Consider the following 22,839-nt stretch of genomic DNA (forward strand, 5'->3'; position numbering starts at 1 on the left):
GGGAGCATCAGCTTTCTGTTTCTGAAAGATAGAATTATACAGTTAAAATGAAACTAATTTTTATACAATAAAATTATTTTAAACACGTTCTTACCTAATTTAAAAACCATTTTGTGTAAATAATGTTTATTTTGAAAATACTGATTTCTCTAGGTATTCATATATTTGACCTCCTGAGTTCTTATTTAAACACTTGGATATTAATAAGTGTTACTTATGTTCACAAACTGAAACCAAACACTGGATTCTGTATGTAGTATTGAAAATTAAATACAGCGAATTAACATTTAATACAAGAGAACCCCATAATAAGTTTCACAGATTTGTTCTGACTCTTTAGAAAATAACATTTTGTATAATACAAGGTGACAAAACATATTTGATGACACATCCTGTTCTTCCCTTTGGTTTGGAAGCCTTCAATGTAAATTTCATTTTGACTTCTGTTTGATTCACCCTTTTGAGTTAACTTGCCAGGCATTTGCACATAATCTCATTTGCAGAAAAAAATACAGAGGGAAAAGAGGAAGTAGAATATCAAACAAAAACAGCCACAAACACATTCATGCCTTTCCAGGAAGTGATCAAATATAGGGCTTACTTTTTTTTTTGTTTTTTGTTTTTTTGTTTTTTGTTTTTGTTTTTTTGTTTGTTTTGTTGTATATTTATATATATTTATATATTTATATAAGGGTACATCAACTCATTTAAAAAACGGAAACAACACTCTTTCCCCCATATTCATGCCCTTGATCTTCTCTTCTTAGCACGCTGTTGTGGTCACTGTTAAGTGACTAGCACACTTTTGGGTCTGGAGTGTATTCTGACCAGCAGTGAATTAAATGTTAAGACAGTTAGACCCACCCCCACCCTTCCTCAGAATTTACACATCATGCCGCCATTAGAAGGGCAGAGGTGGGAAATGAGGTGGGACAAGGAAAAGATTGAGGGCTCTGATTGGCGGGGCCATCCTATGAGCAAGTGTTCGCTTCTTTGTCTCCCCTCAAATGGCAATGCTGGCAGTTGGTGCACTGCTCTCTGAAGGCCCACATGGCCCTGCTGATCCTAGGTAGAACCCAAGAGAGGATCCGGTGCTCCTTGTCCCATCAGATGGATTTGTCCAAGCACCCCAAGGAAATGTTAAAAGCAAAACAAAATCAAGAAAAGGAAATGAAACCCCTTCTAAAACTAAACTCATGAAGCAAAAAAGGGTTTTCTATCTACACATAAGTCTCTTCTTTAAAAAAATGTAAATTTACAAATTCCAGTGACATATAAAACAAAGTCAAAAATGTAATGAGTAAGAGAGGTGGTAAAACAACAAGACATTGATGCTACAAAGAAACTGCAAAAAACATATGTACAAGACCCTGTTTTTCCTCGTGTTCTAGAGATTGTAATGCATGTTTTTAACAGCAGCAGTCGAGGATTTAGTTCCAGGCACTGGACTGCAGACTCTACTCAAGCTCCCAGGGACAGGATGTCCCTTGCTTTTCTGTCACCAAATCACACTGGATATACTGGTCTCCCTTGGCAACAGTGGCAGGATGGCACTGTTTGTGTGGGCCTCGTCTGGATTCTGCTCCCTGCTGGATTTTGTCTGTGGCCGCTGCCCATTGATGAGTGTCATAGGGATGTTGCAATAGGTATGCTGATTTCCTATGGAGGTAAGAGGCAGGGTGCCAGTAGGAGGTACATCATACTCATAGCTTCGGTAGTAGTGTTTCTGGCGCATTTGTGAATGGTACGTGTTGTGAAAATTGGAACGGAGATCTGGATGGGCAGTGGCTAGAGCTGTGGAGGTGGCTGCAGCCATGGAAATGGCCGAGACAGTCTGCAGCTCCCCGAAAGGCCCCTGCTCGCTAACATCTAAAGCCTGCTCATGTGTAATGGGTTCTATCCTCTTAAAAGGCATTTCATATTGTAAACGTTTCCAGAACTTAGAGTTCAACTTGTTGCATTTTGGTCCATGCCACTTAATAACCGTCAGGAGCTTGATGGTGTGCTTGAGGGCCTCCACCTCCTGGTAGTTCATAATTCCTCGCAGTTCACTGCATTCAATTAGTATCACTTTAATTTCTCCAGTCACAAGCATGTTTCGAAGTCTGGTCTCCAGCTCAAAGATGCTCCAGCCCCTTCTGACTACGTAATTTGGGGTCATAACAATAATCAGCCGCTTGCTTTGATCTACACATCTTGCTACATCTTCAATGTATGCTACAAAAGAGAAAAGAGTGATCAGAATGAGTAAATCCAAAATGTGGTCCAGAAAGCCCTGGAAGATTCTCTTTCACACATGAAATGAGAATTGGTGTTTGTTGGGTAACATCTTGAGGAGATGAAAATAGCCAATGATCACTTTGAATAGATTAGGGGCTTTGCTTCTTTTAATGCTAGAAATATTTTTCCAGGCTTAAATTTCTCATTTGGTTTATTTAAATGTTAGGGCTCATCAAAATGAAATGCTTTGTAAAATGATGGAAGTACTACTTCAGAGGTGTCACAATTAAGTTTCAGATGAACACATAGCAACATTTCTTTCTTAACAATCTGACACATACAGTTTTTGAAATGAAGAACCAAAAGGTCAAGTTCTGTCTAAAAATGATGACTACACAGATAGACACAAGAAGATGCGAATGAAAACATGCACTTACTTCCAGTTGGAATTAAATCTCTGTCTGGTATAAACAACTTATATCCATAGTGCTTCTCAAGCATGTCAGGTAAGATTTCAAGAGCGAAGCGCTCTTCTTCCCCCGTCTCTTGATTCCACTGGTCAGGATCCACTTTGGTGTAGGACAAGTATGCGTCATAATCTTTATTGTCTGTCAAAAACATTACAGAGTAAAATTGAAGTCACTGTCTTACAAAAGAAATAATAGGATATGAAAACATTAACCTCTTTTCACAAACATCTCCAAATGTTTCACTTCCAAGGGATGAATGAAAGAAGCCTTCGTTAGTTTTCAATAACAATTCAATAATGCCAACTATTCTGGAACTAATTTGGAGGTGTAAGGGATCATGTTTTCATTTTGTTGTTGCTGTTGTGAGGGCAGTAGGAGAAAAATCAATGAAAAGAATAATAATATGTTAACTTCTATCATTTTTGATGCACACATCATAGAGAATCCGGGCTGCTTATAAAAAGCCACATATTTGGATAGTGTGTTCTTATTCTAAATAGTGGTACATTCAATTAATCCCGCCTTTAGTCACTTTACCCTTTTGAAAAAAAGAGAGAGAAAAGAAAAAAAACCGTGAGTTGCTTGACAGTGGATTATTTAATTTTTAATTTTTAATTATTTAATTTTTAAAGTTGGTTCTTGGATTTGGGGACTGTATTTTACATGTAATATGCTGTCAAATTATTTTCTCATCATGTTAATCAGTTTGAAAATAAGAATAAAAAATTACAATGTAAATGAATAAAACTTGGTTCTAAAATCTGTTCCTTTCCTCATTCTTCCCCCTTTTTACATAAGAATCCTTCAAATATTTGATGACATTATCATGCATCAATGAATTTCTCTCAAATTTTTTAAGATAAACATCCCAGATTTCTCATTTATTGTTTCTAAGAACAAGAAATCAGTTATCTTCTGGATAGTCTCTCATTCATCAATGTCCTTTTCAGGATGTGATATCAGAATTCATAATTCACCTCAGTTCTAATTACTGTCTTTATTATGAGGGAGGGCTCCTTAAACCAGACTGTAGATAGTAGAATGATTTCATGCACATACTATTTTCTTTCTTGGAAGCTGTTCTCTTCTAGTTTACCAGAAAGTTCTATAAAGTGTTAAAGTTTGCCCAAATCTAGGATTTGTAATGACTGGATCCTCATTCTTTGCCCTTTTTAAGCTTTGCCCTATTAAGCTTAAAAATATTTGAAAACTAGATCAATCTGAACACCAATAAGAACAGAGCACTGATGACTCAGAAGAAATGTAACAATTGTTCCACCAATACTGGTAAGTTCCAGCTGGATATCACTTTTGCTTACATGACACTTTTTCTGGTTCCCCTGCCTCTTCCATGGATGCCTCTCTTCCAACTCATAAACACTATAATTTCTCAAGATGTTTTCTATATCCTGTTTCATTTTTCTTTCAACCCACTTTCCCTTAAAAAAATCTCCTTTCTTCACATAACATTAACAATCACTTCTGTGTGGATGTCTCCCTTACATGTCCAATTCTGTTTTCTTCTCATGAACTACCAGTAGTCCTCTAGTTCTACCTATAACTTGGGCCCCTTAATTTGAATGAATGTTCATTATGTACCCTACATTCAACTTGCTCACAAAATAACAAGCTTCCCATCTTCACCTTTTATTTCACTTTAATTTTATTTTTTAAAAATTTCTTTATTGATTAAGGTATTACATATGTGTCTTTATCCCCCTATTGCCCCTCCACCCCCCACTCATGCCCTCACCTCCCTGTTGTCTGTGTCCATTGGTTAGGCTTATATGCATGCATACATGCCCTTTGGCTGATCTTTTAATAACATAACAATCTTATTTAGTCTCCAAACTTTATCTATATGTTCCACTTATCCCTTTTCATTTACCAACAATCTCATAGCCATTCACTAGTAAGAACCCTTTTGAGTCTACTTCCATCCTAGGTCAGGCTGTACTTGTTTTCAGTTGTTATAATTATTTTTAGTGGGTCTTCCTTCTTCTGGCCCATTCCACATAGAGCCACAAAATTTACCTTTTCAAACCTCACCACTGATTATGTTGATGATAGCTGAAAAATATTTATGGCTAACTATTGTCAAATTCAGTAGCTAAATATGCAATTTGTTTCCTTTGAATTTGAGTTTGATGTCTCTGAGTGTGGGGTGATCTCTTTTCCCATATATTACATTATTGTGCTTACATCTTATCTTCTTTCTTTGACCAAAAGATTCTTGACTCAGATAATGTAACTAGAGCTTAGTAGATGCTCAAATACATCAGATGATTAAATGAATGAATGCCCTTTCATTTGGGTATCGCATGGCTTATATCTTATAGCCAGTGTATAGATTTTCTCAAGGCCTGGGCCATTTCCTTTGAGAGAAGGCTTTAGTGGTACACACACCATGCTGCCTAGATGGGCTCTGCAAGGATTTGCTAGGAGGTGAGGAGTTGGAGTTTAGCAAGACTCCTTTCGAATAGTCTTGAAAAGTAATTTCTCATTGTGACTCAAGGGAAGGCCTTAGATTCCCTGTAAACTTCTCTAGAAAAGTGGTTTTCATACTTGAGCATAAATGACCACAATTTGGAGGGCTTGTTAAATACAGTTTTTTTCATTCAGTAGGTCTAAAATAGGTCCTGAGAATTTACATTTATAAGAAACTCTCAGGTGATGCTATTGCTGATTGAGAGACCACACTTTGAGGAACTCTTTTTGGGACAGGATATATAGACACCAAAGAGCTACAGTTAGCTGTTAGGTAATTAACCAGAATACCACAAAACATGAACACTGTAGCTCCAGCTCTATGATAATTGGTCCTTACATGACAGGGCATTTGCTCTCAATAAAATAGCAGAAATACACACTTTCATCACAGAGGGGATAGACTCTTGCCTAGAGTAATATATACAGTAACTACAATAGCTTAAATGAACCTCAGGATTTGCTGTTATGGCCTCAGTCAGTTGTCTATCTCTTTATGTCATACTAGAGGCCTGGTGCACAAAAATTTGTGCACTCAGCAGGGGGGGGTCCCTCAGCCCGGCCTGTGCCCTCTCGAAGTCTGGGACCCCTCGGGAGATAACGAACTGCTGGCTTAGGCCTGCTCCCTGGTGGCAGAGGGCAGGCCCAATCCCTAGGTGCAGTCCCTAGTCGGGCTCAGAGCAGGGCCGATTGGGGAGTTGGGGCGCCGCCCCCTGTCATGCACAGAGCAGGGCAGATCAGGAGGTTGCGATGCCACCCTCAGTCATGCTCAGGGTAGGGCTGATTGGGGGGTTGGGGCACCGCCCGCTGTCACACTCAAGACAGGGTCGATGGGGAGGTTGCGGCACCACCCCGTCACGCAGAGAGCAGGGCCCATCAGGGGGTTTGGGGTTCCATACCCTGTCACGCACAGTGCAGGGTCAATCAGGGGGTTGGGGCGCCGCCACTGTCACACTCAGGGCAGGGCCGATGGGGAGGTTATGGCTCTACTCCATCAGACACAAAGCAGGGCCTGTGGAGGGGGGGTTGGGGCACCGCCCTCTATCACCCACAGAGCAGGGCCAATAGGGGAGTTGGGGCGCCGCCCCCTGTCACACACAGAGCAGGGCCAATCAGGGGGTTGGGGCGCTGCCACTCTCACATTCAGGGCAGGGCCGATGGGGAGGTTATGGCTCTACCCCGTCACACACAGAGCAGGGCCCGTGGGGGGGGGGGTTTGGGGCGCCGCACCCTGTCACACACAGAGCAGGGCCAATCAGGGGGTTGGGGTGCCGCCACTGTCACACTCAGGGCAGGGCCGATGGGGAAGTTATGGCTCTACCCCGTCACACACAGAGCAGGGCCCTTGGAGGGTGGTTGGGGCGCCACACCCTGTCACACACAGAGCAGGGCCGATCAGGGGGTTGGGGCGCTGCCCCCTGTCACACACAGAGCAGGGCCAATCAGGGGCTTGGGGCGCTGCCACTCTCACATTCAGGGCAGGGCCAATGGGGAGGTTATGGCTCTACCCCGTCACACACAGAGCAGGGCCTGTGGGGGGGTGGAGGTTGGGGCACCGCACCCTGTCACACACAGAGCAGGGCTGATCAGGGGGTTGGGGCGCAGGACACTGTCACACACAGAGCTGCAGGGCGATCAGGGGGTTGGGGCGCTCCCCCTTATCAGGCACAGAGCATGGCTGATCAGAGGGTTGGGGCACCTTCCCCTGTCATGAACAGAGCAGGGCAGATAGGGAGGTTGTGGCCCCGCCCCCTGTCACACACAGAGCTGCAGCAGGGCGATCAGAGGGTTTGGGCGCTGCCCCCTGTCACACTGATCCCGGGGCCAGCTGGTTTGCCCTGAAGCGTGTCCTGGATCAGGGTGGGGGTCCCCACTGGGGTGCCTGGCCAGCCTGAGTGAGGGGATGATGGCTGTTTGCAGCTGGTCACACACCCTTCAGGGTGGGGGTCCCCACTGGGGTGCCTGGCCAGTCTGGGTGAGGGGCTGAGGGCTGTTTTCAGGCTGGGGGTGACTGAAGCTCCCAACCACTCCTTTTTTTTATTCTGGGCCAGCTTTAGCTTTGAGGCTTGGCTCCAGCTCTTAGGCCTCCACTGCTGAAAGCAGGTTTCTGGCCTTTGTTTACCTTCTGTATTTGAAACAATGTTGTGATCCTGCTGGCTGAAGCCTGATGGACTAAAGCAGGTTTCTGGGGTTTTGTTTATCAGCAGTGGGCAAACTACGGCCCGCAGGCCGGATCTGGCCCGTTTGAAATGAATAAAACTAAAAAAAAAAAAAAAAAGACCGTACCCTTTTATGTAATGATGTTTACTTTGAATTTATATTAGTTCACACAAACACTCCGTCCATGCTTTTGTTCCGGCCCTCCGGTCCAGTTTAAGAACCCATTGTGGCCCTCGAGTCAAAAAGTTTGCCCATCCCTGGTTTAGCTTCTATATTTGTAACATAGTTGCTTGGAGTTGCAGCTCAGAGGCCTGCAGCGTCAGGCGGGGAACGTTGGAGTCCTCCATCACTGAAGCAAGCAAGCCTCATGTTCACTTTAAGCTGCCTGGCTGCTGGCCACCATCTTGGCTGGCAGTTAATTTGCATATTGCCCTGATTAGCCAATGGGAAGGGTAGCGGTCACATGCTAATTACCATGTTTCTCTTTTATTAGATAGGATGAATTAATTTATAGCATTTAAGCCAATAACACTTATATAAAAAGAAATTGCTCACATGCAGATTTTCCTGGGAATAAATGTGACTAAAAAGCCCCTTGCAAACAGCTGCATTAGCATCCTCAAATCAATGAAACCCTTGATTGATAGCAATTCTTTTCTTTCCCAAGAGTCTACATCAGTGCAATGATGGGTAGGTGTTTATTTACTACCAAAATCAAACTCTGAATTTAAAAGTTATCAGATTCCAAAACCGTGACAAATACCATACTAAATTCACCAATATATCCTGACTTGAAATCATATGGGTAAGGAATCTTCATTTTTCTCAATTACCAGCTGAAGATGAATCTTGGGTAACATCTCTTAGATTTAAAAATATCTGGCCTGGCCAGTGTGACTCAGTGATTGAGTGTTGACTTATAAACCAAGAGGTCACAGTTTGATTCTTGGTCAGGGCACGTGCCTGGGATGCGGGTTCAATTCCAGATAGGGCAAGCAGGAAGCAGCCCATCAATGATTCTATCTCATCATTGATGTTTCTATCTCTCTCTCCCTCTCCCTTCCTCTCTGAAATAAATAAAAAAATATATTTTAAAAATATCTGTAAGAACATATATTGAATAATCTGTATGAGCTTCATGTACTGGAGACACTTTAAAAAAATGACATTTTTATAATGATAGGTAAAAACAACAAAATTATGTCAAGTTTTTTTAAAGAATAGGTTTTGTGCTCTCTTAAAGACAACTCAAATTTATAAATAGCTCAAAACTAGCTAGGCATCATTTGAGACAGCATGGATGAACCTAGAGAGCATGGTGGTAAGTGAAATAATCCAGGCAGATAAACACAAATACCATATGATATAATTTATATGTGAAATATAAAGGACAAATGAAATGAAGAAACATACTTATAGATACAGAAAACAGATTGATGGATGCCAGAAGGGAGAAGGGTTGGAGAATGGGTGAAAAACAGGTGAAGGAATTAAGAAATAATTGGCTACAAAACAGTCATAGGGATGTAAAGTACAGCATAGGGAATATAGTCAACAATATTGTAATAACTATGTGTGGTACCAGGTGGGTATTAGAATTACCTTAGGGATCACATTGCAAATTATATAAATGTTTAACTGCTGTGCTATACACCTGAAACTAACACAAAACAATGTTGGATGTCAACTGTAATTGAAAAATAGTCACAACAGGATAGTGCAAGGGTATATTTCCTAGTCTAAACTTTATTCTCTAAATTGCATGTTCTCAAACTTAAACTATCATTTATAATTATGTTCACCATAGAGATGGAAAACAGCTGGTGTACACACTGTTTGTAATAATCTTCATAAATTCAAATATAGTCATTGATTTACCCTTCCTATGACTTTTGAGAGATTTTGATTGCCAGGTGCCACAGAAAATGAACAGAAGGGGGAAAAAAGGAGACATATGTACTACTCTTTGTAATATTTTAAGCAATAAAACAAATTTTTTAAAAAAATGAACAAAAGTGATGCCCTTAAAATGGCCAAATAAGACATGCTTTATATGTGTCCTCTTAGCTATGGTTCAGAGTCCATCCTGCCCACCCAGGGACCCATCTGGGTGGACCCTGACATGGACATTTGACCAACGATAGTCCCACCAACCAGGAATCAGACAGCCTTGCCTAGTTGAGCTCCTTGTAACAGACCTGCTACAGATCCAGCCTCAAAACTAGTGACAACCCAGCCTGACTGCAATTCTAGAGGTAATCCCATTGGCTTGGGGAATAGGCAGGAGAAAATGTTAACCTGCTGAAATCAGTCTGTAAAGACTAGACAAGGTGCTTACTCCTTTAAATGCACAGACACCAATGCAAGGATATATGAATAAAGAAGAATCAGGCAAATATGATACCAACAAAGGAAAATAATAAAGGTCCAGTAACCAATCCCAAAGAAATGGAGATCTACAATTTGCCAAACAAATAATTCAAAATAAGCATCTTAAAGAAACCCAATGAAATGAAAATAAACAAAAACAAACCCCAGGTGGACAATTTAACAAAATCAGAAAAACAATGATGAATAAATTAAGAAGTTTAATAAATAGAAATAAAAAAAGAACCAAGCAGAAATACTAGACCTGAAGAATACAACAGGATAAAAACTAACAAACAAACAAACAAAAAACAAGAAAAAAATTAGACAGCTTCAAAAACAAACTTGGTCATGCAGAAGAATAAAGCAGAAAACTTGAAGACAGAGCATTTGAAATTAGACTGAGGAACATTTTTTTTTTTTTAAACGAAGAAAGCCTATGTGAATTATGGACACCATCAAGTCAACTAACATTCACATCATGGGAGTTCCAGGAAAAGAAGAGAGAGAAGGTGGCAGAGAGCTTCTTTAAAGAAATAAAAGCTGAAAACTCCCTAAATCTTGGGAGAGAAATTTACATCCAGGTACAGGAGGCTCAAAGGACCCCAAGCAAGATCAAACCAAAGATGATGACACATTATAATCAAAATACTAGATGTCAAAGAGAGAATTTTAAAAGCAGCCTAACAAAAATGACTCAGCACATACAAAAGAACCCCCATACGGCTATCAGTGGATTTCTCTGTAAAAACCTTGCATACCAGGAGAAAGTGGGAGGAAATATTCAAAGTTATAAAATAAAAAATCCAACCAAGAATACTAAAATCAGAAAAAGTGTCCTTCAGAAATGAGGGAGAGATAAAGATATTCCCAAACGCAAGTTAAGGGAGTTCATCAGCACTAGACTTGGCTTCTAAGAAATGCTAAAGAAAGTTCTTCAAGTTAAAATGAAAGGGCACTAAGTATCAACGTGAAAACATAAAAATACAAAACTCAATGGTAAAATTCAGAATAACCTAATACTATTATGATGGTTTGTAAATAAATCACTTTTATCTCTAGTACAAAAGTTCAAAAACTAATATTAAAAATAATTGTAGCTAAAATAATTTATTTTAATGAACATACAATATAAAATATATACAGTATGACAACAATAGTATAAAATGTGGGGGGGAGGAAAGTAAAAGTACAAAATTTTTGTATGCAGTTGAATTTATTTATTTATTTTTTTACTTTAAAAATATTTTTATTGATTTCAGAGGAAGGGAGAGGGAGAGATAGAAACATCCATAATGAGAGAGAATCATTGATTGGCTGCCTCCTGCACACTCCACACTGGGAATTGATCCTGCAACCCGGGCATGTGCTCTGACTGGGAATTGAACTGTGACTTCCTGGTTCATAGGTTGACACTCAACCACTGAGCCACACCAGCAGGGTTGTTATTACTTTTCACAATGACTGACTGGTTTTCCTTCTAGTGTCCACAACATCAGTGGTCTTTCAAATCCCTACCATATATGTTCATACCCTGAGACCTATATATTATTAAAACATATATGGGATGACATAACTTACTTTTACCTCTCCTTCATATTATAATTAGGATATTAAATTTAGTTGAAATTTGAAAGTATTTGATATTACATGTACATGCAAGTAATATCTCTTAGTTTAATTTCAGAAGAGCAGATGGGTGTTAGCTATTTCTTTATTTTTTATTTTATTGTTTAAGGTATTACAAATAGTAGTACATGTGTCTCCCTTTTTCCCCCCATTGACCTCCTCCCGGCCTCCTCCCCTACCCTGTAGTCCTTGCCCTCACCCGCTCCCCCATAGTGTCTTGTGTCTATTGGTTGTGCTTATATACATGCACGCAATTTCTATTTTCAAAAAGAAGAAAGAGATCTCTAGTTCTACTTTGGGAGTTATTACAGGTATTAGACAAAATGAGTTAGGGCATTCTAACTCATTTATATATTTATGTAGTTAATTCAGTCAGTTGAAAGAGAAAATTCTACTGGACTCATTGTTTGACTTAAGATAGCAAAGCAACTAATTGATTGATTATCTTAAATTTTCTCCCAAAGTAGAACTAGAGATCTCTTTCTTCTTTTTGAAAATAGAAATTGTATTAGCAATTTATAAGCTTGTAACAAGCCTGCCAAAACAAGCTTCTTTTAAGCTTGTTTTATCATTATGAGTTAGCATGCCCCTTACCCTTCATAGTCAGAGATATATAAATAAAAATAAAAACAGAACAGTTTGCACTCTGAGAAAAACAAACATAAAATAGTGTCATTTGTCTAGAATTAGATCCTCGCCTCAAAATGAATTCTTAAGCCTGTTCTTATAAGTTACTTCCTAAAGAAAACTTATGTAGTACCTTACTGACATTTGCCAATATAATCATGTAAGAGTTGTTACTTGCTGTTTTCTTCTATTATTAGACTACCTATAAGTTTAGAACCTTGTTTTTCTTTAAATAGCTATTTTTTTTCATTTGTAGAGCCAGTTATAGAATCTAGACATCTTTGCAAAATTTTGGAAGTAATAATTCTTTTCTTCATTACGTTCAGCCTTCCTTTCATAGAAGAGAGATAAGGAATCTAGAATTCACAATGCTCTACAAGTAGTAAGCATTTACTAGTAAGTGCTCATTTCTTAAAGTGAAAAAGGACAATCATAATGTGTCTATAGTGCCATTTTTGAAGCAATGAAGGAGAAAATAAGTAGCTCTTAGACTTATGAGGAAAATCTTTATAAGTTAGGGAGAAAATATAACCTGTATGAGACAGTAAGGGAGGAGAAATAGAAAGGAAGGAAGAAAGGATTACATCTATACAAACTCTTAAACTAAAGTGGAAGGGAAACCCCAGGCAGAGGCAGGGAGGAGCAAAAGAGTCTGATGTTACAATAATTGTTTTCTTTATAGTTATTCCAGCAAAAATGATGAGATACTGTGTTAGTATAAGTTCTCCTCTAGAGATAGTAGGCTGTCTTTTTCAGGATGGTCAGCTAGCATTTAATTAGACTAAGACAACACTCTAGAGCAAACATGTCAAACTCGTGGCCTGTGGGTCACATTTGGCCCACAACAAATATTTTTACGGCCCAGCCAATATAATGGTATGTAAGAAATGTTTTAATAAAAATTTCATAACTTAATTTTTACAACATCCTGTTATAAATTACATATATATATGTAAAGTTTCCACTTGGGAGTTCGACCTGGAGACCAGGAGTTTGATTGCTCACTATGACGTGTCCTGACCACCAGGGGGTGGTGTGGAACAAAGGAAGGCCCCAGCCAGCAGCTGGGGGAGGCCCCAGCAGCTGGAAGTCCCCAATCAGCCCTGATCACCGGCCAGGCCTAGGGACCCTGCCCGTGCAGGAATTTCGTGCCCCAGGTCTCTATATATTAATAACAAACTATAATGTTCGCTAATTACTGATTACTATAATCATGTTGCATTCATTTCCCTTACGCACCTTATGCACAGGCACACCATTTCTCTCCACCAATACTAGCAGAGAATATTTTAGCAGCTGATTGCCATGTCATTAGTCTTGTACTGACTTGTTTGGTGTGTGCAACAGGAAATATTTCACTTTCTGAGAACAAGAAAAATAGGTTTATTTGCGTTACGCTTATTAATTTGTGCAGTTATTCAGTGCCTGTAAGTTAATGTTCAAGAAAAATATTAATTTTTATTAAAATGTGCCGAAACCGGTTTGGCTCAGTGGATAGAGCGTCAGCCTGCGGACTGAAAGGTCCCAGGTTCGATTCCGGTCAAGGGCATGTACCTGGGTTGCGGGCACATCCCTGGTGGGTGATGTGCAGGAGGCGGCTGGTCGATGTTTCTCTCTCATCAATGTTTCTGACTCTCTATCTCTCTCCCTTCCTCTCTGTAAAAAATCAATAAAATATATTTAAAAAAAATAAAATGTTCTATTATTTTATGTTAATGATGACTCATTTATTTCAGCCCTTTGTATTCAGCATGTCTCTATTGAAATAAACCTACGTTTCTATGAAAATTGAAGCTTTTGTTTTTTTGTGGTCCACATAAACTTAAACCTTGTTAATTGGCCCGTGTTAGCTTTTGAGTTTGACATGCTTGCTCTAGAGGCAGCACTGCAAGCACATCAACTATTTTTATTTCTGATCAAAAGTAGATACTTCATTAATTAGTACAATGGATGTTAGAAATCAAGTTTCATTGCTAAAATTAGCAGCTTTTTACTAAGTATAATGGATATTGGAAACAGACCCTCCATCATGAAATCAGTGCTATTCAAGAGATACAATTAATTAACATAATTTAGAGACACATCTGATCCCTACAGAGTATCTAGTGGGAAATTGTTCCAGGCTTGATTATTTTGCCCCAAGATATCCCACAATGGCATGTTGATTATTTTGAATTAAAGTTACTTAAGAAATTACAAGAACACTCTGATGTCTCTGTCCCCACCACCTACCCCCATAGGGAGAGATAAATCTCCCATGTGACAACTGTCTTCCCCACATCTGGAAGACACCATAAGGACATGTGCTAAAGTGTTAATAATGGTGACCCATGATTGGTGGGAATGTGCTGGATTTTTAAAAATATATAATTTATTGATTTTTTACAGAGAGGAAGGGAGAGGGATAGAGAGTTAGAAACATCAATGAGAGAGAAACATGGATCGGCTGCCTCCTGCACAACCCCTATTGGGAATGTGCCCGCAACCAAGGTACATGCCCTTGACCGGAATTGAACCTGGGACCCTTCAGTCTGCAGGCCGACGCTCTATCCACTGAGCCAAACCAGTCAGGGCAGGAATGTGCTGGATTTTGTTTTGCTTGTCTGTATTTTCCAATTTCTTACAGCATATATTATTACATCTCTCTAATAATAATAGGGTTATTTGAACAGTTCAGTGGATAGAAGGGAAGGAAGAAAGGAAGACCAGATGAAGTATGGAGCAAAATACCAAAAAATAAAACTCTGCACTATGGCGTCATGTGTGATTTAACAGGTTCTTTGGCCTCATTGGTTTTCTCCCTAAAAGTGCCAGCACTACCCTTTGCGTCCTGGTCCTCCTAGTAACCAAAATGATACTAAAACAAGGAAACTGGAATTAAGGAGTTATTCGTGCATAACAATTAAAGATAGAGTTGTAAATATGATCCAGAAAGGTGAGTGTTGCAGAATCAGAAGAGAAATGCTAAGGCCCAAGTTCAGGGGCAACAACAAAGTGTAAGGTTAGAGGGGGACAGGGAATAATGTGAACAAACTGAGGGTGCAAAGCAGCAACATGTTCTATCTTGGAATCCTGATATAGAACTGATAGAGCCAGGCAATGCCTATTGTAATAATCTACAAGGAACTGGCTGAATGTGTCTCTGATGCCAAATATTTCCTCTCCTACTCTGACACAGTTGCTGAAATAGTTGGGATTTGTAGTGTTTTAGACCTGGGTTTATATTCTGTCTTTCTGGTTGTGTGATTCTCTGAGTATCAATAAAGTAATCAACACTGCGGTTGTTATTTGATAAATATTCAATAAACGGTCAATGAATTGGCTATTATCATGTCACCATAGTAAGGCATTACTTCAAAATATTAGCTAAACTTTCTTTTCCTGTTCTTCTTCACACTCTTGACCTTCCTTTACTTCCGAAAGTATTTTATGTATTTCCCTTTCAGAGGAGGTGAAAAGGTGGTCAGGATAAGGGAGACATTGCTCAGCTTTGACTTTCAAATTGCATTTCTTTGTTAGAAGCCAACTAAAGAATATGAAAAGCCTGGTGTCTCTTCTTAACAGTTATTTCTTTGGAAGGTGAAAGGACTTGAGGGACAGCTAGGAAAATGGGAATTTGATGATGTCAGAGAAATTCTCTGCCACTGACGGAGCAGATAATCATTCAACCACAACAGCATGTGTTGACGGATCCAAGGGGATGTGACTAAGGTTCATAGGCATCTAAAACCATTAGAATCTCCTACCATGTAGAACATGACAAATAAAAACCATACTAGAGGGGAAAAGGAGACATGTAATATTTTCAACAGTAAAGAATTCAAATTTTAAAAAACATACTAGAAATTGATAGTTTGGGTAACATCATTCATGTCATTAGAACACAAAATAAAAATATTAAAAATAGGGTTAATAGATAAAGTGAGACTTGCTTAAGTAAATTGCTTTTCCAAGTATCTTCTATTGTGTCAATGATAGTGGATCTTTAGATTATACTGAACATACTAAATTTTTATAGGGTTGAAAATAATAGGGATTCAGTGTTCAGTAAAATAAAGGCTTTGGAAATTGACCTATTTTCAAATCCCATCTTGGCCATGAACCATAATACTTGTGATATTTTCTTCAGTAAGTTATTTAACCTCTGGGAGCCTCAGTTTCTATATCAATAAAATGGAGATGATAACTGGCCTCAGAATTTTTTGAGGTTTAGCAAGAATGATTTTAAGAATGCCTAGCACATTGCTTGGTACCCATTCAATAACAGCTCTGACATTGACACCTTTCTCATATCTCTTTAAAGCAGTAGCAAAAATATGAATAATTTGTATAAACAGGCAAGAAAATCAGGAACAAAGAAGAAATAGGCAAATTAGCACTTAAAAGAAAAAAAATACAGTTTTGCTGCAGCACAGACTTTACCCTAATGGAAAGGGGAGGTTAAATAGAGAGGAGTGTTAAAGCCCATCTGGCATGGCTCAGTGGGTGAGCATCAACCTATGAACCAGGAGGTCGTGGTTAGATTCCTGGTCAGGGCACATGCCCAGATTGCGGGCTCAATCCCCAGTGTGGGGCGTGCAAGAGGCAGCCGATCAATGATTCTCTCTCATCATTGATGTTTCTATATCCCTTCTCCCTTCTTTTCTGAAATAAAAAAATATATATTTAAAACAAAAAAAAAATAGAGAGGAGTGTTAGGGATGCTAAATGAACTGCTCCTCCTCACAAGTCTGGCAAGCTATACTTCTACCTGGGGATTTCTTCCAGAAGACCTGGAAATGTGGTACCATGGGCATTTTTTCTTTGTACTATTTAGTGTAAAGCTGACAGTTAATGAAAAGAAGTTTATAAATATCATCGAGAAACCATCATCTGAACTATTTATTGTCAATTTGCATATGCTTCCTGTATTGCAAATTTATCTTATATAGGAACCATTTTCAAAGGACCAAAAAGGAAAAAAAAAAAAACTTAAGTCCTCTAATAGGTGGTTTAAAGAGCTCAATTTTTAGCAACCTAAATTCCTCTTAGATTATACGCATATTTATGACTGACCAGAGGCAAAAACAATTACCATTTCTATGAAAATAATATTTACTTGTCCAATTTGAGTAAAACTAATAAATGTATAATTATGAAAACAATATGCTTGTGCACTTTCCTATCTGTTGGTCCACACTTAGAATAAAAATTAGCTTGCCTAATTACAGCTAAATAAACAGGCTTAAAAAGATTGCTGGGTGAATTCTAAAATATTCAGTACAGTTTATTATAACTGATCAGTTTAAATAAGGAACAAATTGAGATTCACTTCAAACTACCAGGCTAGGGAACACAATTAAAAGAGACACTCCTTACCTATATAGAAAAGTAAAGCTGGCCTTTCAGTACTGATTACAATGTGAGCGAAAATGAATACTCTGATAGCATTGTAATCAGCACTTATAATTCACAAGTGGTGTTTGGAATACAATTCAAAAGAGGGCAGGTGTTGCTTTACAATTTTCAGAGGAAAATACCTATTGGCTCCAAAGAATCACACATATAGTTCCATGTAAAAAAATGAAGTTACAAATTGAACACTGAAGGATTCTAAAGCTCTTATTAATGGTTAACGAAGTTAACTTGTCTTTTCTCTCAGTGAAACAGAGACAGAAATGAATAAGAATATTCAGAAAAACATTAAAAGAGGGAACTCATCTTACCTCCATCCAGATCCTCAGCCCCAAAATGATTCCTGTAGAAGAGCATGATTTCTATTTTGTAACACTTGTAGATGGTCACCAAACAAACAAGCAGCAAAAGGATAGCACCTAGCCCTCCAGCAAGTTCAACTGTGTACATCAGCTCTAGGAAAAACACCACAAGAGAGATTTATACCATATTCACACCCAAAATCATAAATTCAACTTGATTTCACAGTTTTGTGGATGAGACCAGATGTGGGCAATGCATTAACACATCCCCTTTCCTTTTTGCATGAAAATGTGGCCTTTCAATAACTTTCTAGCTTTGTTTCCTTGGTAACCAGATGAGGTGGTATATGATAACTGTTGCTAAGCAACATTGCTTGTGGTAAAAATGAACCTATGTTCCTAGATTGCATTTGGACTGACAGAATTATAAATACTTGTTTGGAAAAAAATAATTTTAGTCTTGCCTGAGTGAAATAACTCTTACATATAAACAAAACCCTTGTAAGAATTCTAATAGCTATGCTTATAGAGTTGATTTCTGTTGATATGAAGCTTTTAAGCCAGGATGACTTCTGAATATTTAAAAAAAAATATGTTTATTGACTTCAGAGAGGAAGGGGGAGAGAGAGAGAGAGAGAAGCATCAATGATGAGAGGTAATCATTGACTGGCTGCCTCCTACATGCCCCCCACTGGGATTGAGCCTGCAACCAGGGCATATGTCCTGACCTGAAATTGAACCGTGACCTTCTGGTTCATAGGTTGACACTCAACCACTGAGCCACACTGGCTTGCCCTAATGTGAATCTTTATCTTTCTCACCTGAGCTGTCACTTGAAGGCTGGGACTAAAGGTAGATGAGCGAAAAAACACAGTTTCTGAGGGGCAGTGTGGACTGTTTCAGAGAGTGTTGGGTATACCATCTAATCAATATTGTCTGCTGTCTCTTGCCAGGAGCAATGACTTCTGTCCTACATTTTTCTGAATAAAGTGGTGCCAGTGTGGTTTACCATAGTCTTGGGGGCTGCATGCTTACTAGGATTAAAGAGATAGTCCACCTAGTAGATGTTACACCAGACTATGTTGGGAGTGTTTTCCTTTCACTAGGCTACTCACATGTTACTACATTCTATCAAAACCAAAAAAAAAATTATTTTCTTGCTATTCACTGTACACAAGTTCTCTTATTCCGATTAAATGTCTACATTACATAAAAATTATCAATTTTTTTCAGGATAAAATATTCACTTCTTTTTTCTCCTTTATTTTATTATTATTTTTAAATATATTTTTTATTGATTTCAGAGAGTAAGGGAGAGGGAGAGATAGAAACATCAATGAGAGAGAATTATTGATCAGCTGCCTCTTGCACACTCCCTACTGGAGTTGGAGCCCACAACCCAGGCATGTGTCTTTGACCAGAATTGAACCAGGGACCCTTTACTTTGCAGGCCAATGCTCTATCCACTGAGCCAAACCGGCTAGAACTTTTTTCTTCTTTAGAATTCATGGATATTGTAACAAATTCAAGGCTACTTGCATTTACACATTAAACCAGACTCCACAGACTTTGAAAATCACTTTAAATTACTGCCTTTGCATTCATGTGTCCTTGATCATTGTAGTCTATATGGCTACTGATGGGTAGCCATTGCTCACTGCAGTTGACAACTACCTTGAAAAGTACTATTTTCCTTAATTACAACTAAAGATAAATATTTCTGAAATTATGGCTCTATAATAATGGTATTTTTGATTTTGTAATTTAGATACCACTAGAGGGTTATCTAATTTTATAATAGGCTTAGATTAGGAAATTTAATGCATGGTTTTGTAGTGATGACTACTCTTGGATTACAAGATCATTCCTGAGATTTTTTAATGGGGTGAAATCATCCTGGGTGTAGTGCAGTATTGGTGATAAATAATCTGAAAAGTGTGGCCATCATTTTCTCACAAGGACTCTGTGTGTGTGTGTGTGTGTGTGTGTGTGTGTGTGTGTGTGTGTTTGCATTGCAGAAAAACCTCAGCCATACTTGTAATTTTTCTAGTCCTTCATTTCTAAGTCAACAGTTTATCAAGTATGTTTTCCTGCTCTTATTAAAATTAAAAAGGACTAGAAGAAAATATTAGAAAAAGTGGTTGGATTTCATGAATTTAAGAAAGAAAAATAAAGTGAACTGTTAAATCTTTTAGGGTCTAAGTAAATTAATATGAAGTGTGAAATACTGAAAAGTACCTCCAGGAAATTTAATATTTTGGATTTATAAATATCAGACAGTGTTATCTGTTGACTCTTGTGAGAGACAATATAAAATGGTACCACAAAAATACCAAAAATGAAATATAAAATGCTATTCAGCATAATGTTTTCCCAAGGGTATGTGAAAAGAAAGGATAAGTGAGTAGATAATACTGTGGGGTCCAATGAGTCTTGTTCTCTCAAAACTTGTTCTATGTGTGTTAAACTCCACCACACAAAGAAGCCCGCATAATGCTCTAACATGCCAGTAGGCTAATTTATGCATCAGAAAAATCTGCTTTAAATTACACTGATTATGATGGGAGATTATGGCTCCTTTTAAGATTCATTCTTTTTTTTCTAAGTTAACCCATTAAACAGTTGAAATTGATCACTCTAAAATTTCTTTTGGGAGGAAAAAAAATGGAAAACTAATGGAGAATGCTTAACTTCCACTCCCAAACCTTGCTAGTGGAAGTGCTCAATGGCAGTACTATATTAGAAAATCTGAAGTAGTTTCTAACGAAGTTAAGTATGAATGCATCCTATCAGCAGCAATTATACTCCTAAGTATTTACCCAAAGGAAATATAAGCAGATGTCGACAAGAAGATGTGTACAAGAATGTTCAGAGTAGTCTCATTCAAAGTAGCCACAACTGGAAACAACCCAAATGCTCTTTAACAGGAGATAATGAACAACCTGTTGTGTGTCCATATGCTAGAACATACACAGCAGCACAAGGAATAAACTACAGATACATGCAACATGCATGAATCTCACAAATGATGTTAGGTGAAGGAATCCAGATATAAAATAATATCTTTTTTTTTGTACAGTTCTATTTAAATGAAGTCTAAGAACAGGGCAAAATTAAGCACAGTTATAGAAATCACAAAATGATTGTTTGGTGAATGGGTTATGATAATATTTATTGGAAAGTGGTAAGAGAAAACTTTCTGGGGTGCAATAAATATTCTGCATTTTGGGGGGTTGGATACAGAAGTACATACATTTGTCAAAACTTATTAAGCTGAATGCTTAAGATCTATGCATTTTATTATGTGAATAGTACTTCAATTATTTGAAAAAAATTTTAAAGAGCCATTGTAAGGTCTAACCTACGTTCTATGTGGGGAGAAGCTGTAAAGAGAAATGGAAGTCAGGACAGCTGTTATGCTGTAGATAACTTCCCAGGCAGGGAAGGGTTCTTCTGTGTTGCCCCCAAGCACACTCTTTGATTCTCGAGGCATGGCACTGGGCTTGGGCATCCAACATGTCTTATGCACCCTTATCTAGTCAAATATCTTTAGAAACATGGAAAAACATGCCTAGGACATAATACTATTAATCCAGTAAGGAGAGTTCTCATTTTCTTCAGATGGAATTTATAATATTGGTCTCTATATAGTTTTTTTTTTCAACTTGTAAAAATTGAGTATGTATAAATTAGAGAAAAATTATATAAAAATAAAGTCTTTTATTTTTAGAGAAGTAATTGCCCAAATATTAGTGATTTCCATTTCTAGATGTCATGAGCCACTCAGAAAGTTTTATACACTATTTACTAGGCCAATAAATAGTATTGTCTGAAATGTAATGAGAAAAAGAGAGCAGGGTCAATGTAGCTAAGCAATTACAAAGTGGTCTTGTGTCACATGAATACCTCCTTTAAGGTACAAACATATGAAAAGTTATATATCTAGAGTATAGGCAATAAGCAAGAATAAGTTTTCTGAGCCATATGATAGTCATTTACTACTAATAATAGCAAAATCTTGTCAAAAGAAATAGCATTTACAAGGAGCTAATTGATACTGAAAGCCTAAGATTATCTCAGACTGTTCCCAGATACTTCTGTAAAATTACATGCAGAAGCATGGTGTTCTTATAACATCCTTGAGAGTCAGAAAAGAAATGTGTTTTTCTGAATAGTACACACACCAGTGCCTGCTTCTCAGTTACATTATTTTCATGCAAGAGTAATTTATATGCTTTTGCATTATAAATATGTGCAGGTTAAAAATTTTTCCATTTGATTTAAGTTATTCACATTGGTTTATAAAGCATATATAAAAGCTCCTAAAGAAATGGTTATTAAATTTAATTGCTACATTTCTTTTGCTCCAAGCTGGACACATTCATTAATATGAGTGCTACCCATTATTGCTTATACATTGAATGAGGACAAAATTACTAGGGGTTAAATTCTGTTACAGTTAAAAGAAAAGATTTGGGCCCACTTCTGTGTTTTATCTTTCCATTAAAATGGAACTGCCTTATGACCCAGCAATTCCACTTCTGGGAATATATCTGAAGAAACCCAAAACACTAATTTCAAAGAATATCTTTGCATTATAATGTGAATGGTGTTGCCCCAGCAAATGTAATTTTATCCTTTGAATTGGGGCCTGCTTTTCAGCTCAAGTTCAAGATGCTTATAGTGGCGGCACTTAAAAAATAAAAAAAGATTCAATTTCAGTACAATTCAACATCAGAGGATGGAAAGAGAAAGCACAGACCTTTTAAAATATGTTTAGTCTTTGTGTTATTTTGTTAAAATGATAGGCTTTGCCCACTTTAAAGGACTGAGACTGAATATTGAAAATTGTAAAGCAAAATTGCTAGGCAAACCTAAGGAAAACTGGCATTTGGTTAAACACAACAAATGAAAAAGTGCCAAGAGTTACATTTAAGGGCACCAGTAGTTATTTAGTTAAAGGCAGCTAACAATAGTCCTTGGAAAGCTCCAGTATGGGCTAAGGGAAAACACATTGATTATTGTTGCAGTAGTAGATTGCTTTTGGAATAAATTGCTTCAATTTTAAACTAAATTTGCTACAAGCATTTTGAGCAATGACTATAATTTTTTTTCTTATCAAGACAGTTGGACCAAGAACCCTTTAAAAGAAACAGCTAATTAAAATAAAGCGCACACCATCT

At 38.0% G+C, this 22,839-nt stretch overlaps 1 protein-coding gene across 1 annotated transcript in view; it reads right to left on the reverse strand.

Moving 5' to 3' along the window:
* Positions 1-614: 614 nt before the first annotated feature.
* IL1RAPL1 (interleukin 1 receptor accessory protein like 1) overlaps positions 615-22,839 on the reverse strand; it is a 749,920-nt gene continuing 727,695 nt past the window's right edge. The window contains exons 8-10 of the mRNA XM_036304231.1: positions 17,666-17,809; positions 2,658-2,828; positions 615-2,217 (exon numbers count right to left, since the gene is read on the reverse strand). Of these exons, the coding sequence (XP_036160124.1) occupies positions 1,499-2,217; positions 2,658-2,828; positions 17,666-17,809 (1,034 nt within the window). The 3' untranslated portion in view covers positions 615-1,498. The remainder of the gene's footprint in view (positions 2,218-2,657; positions 2,829-17,665; positions 17,810-22,839) is intronic.

The sequence above is a fragment of the Myotis myotis genome, unplaced genomic scaffold (assembly GCF_014108235.1).
Source record: "Myotis myotis isolate mMyoMyo1 unplaced genomic scaffold, mMyoMyo1.p scaffold_m19_p_4, whole genome shotgun sequence".
NCBI lineage: Eukaryota > Metazoa > Chordata > Mammalia > Chiroptera > Vespertilionidae > Myotis > Myotis myotis.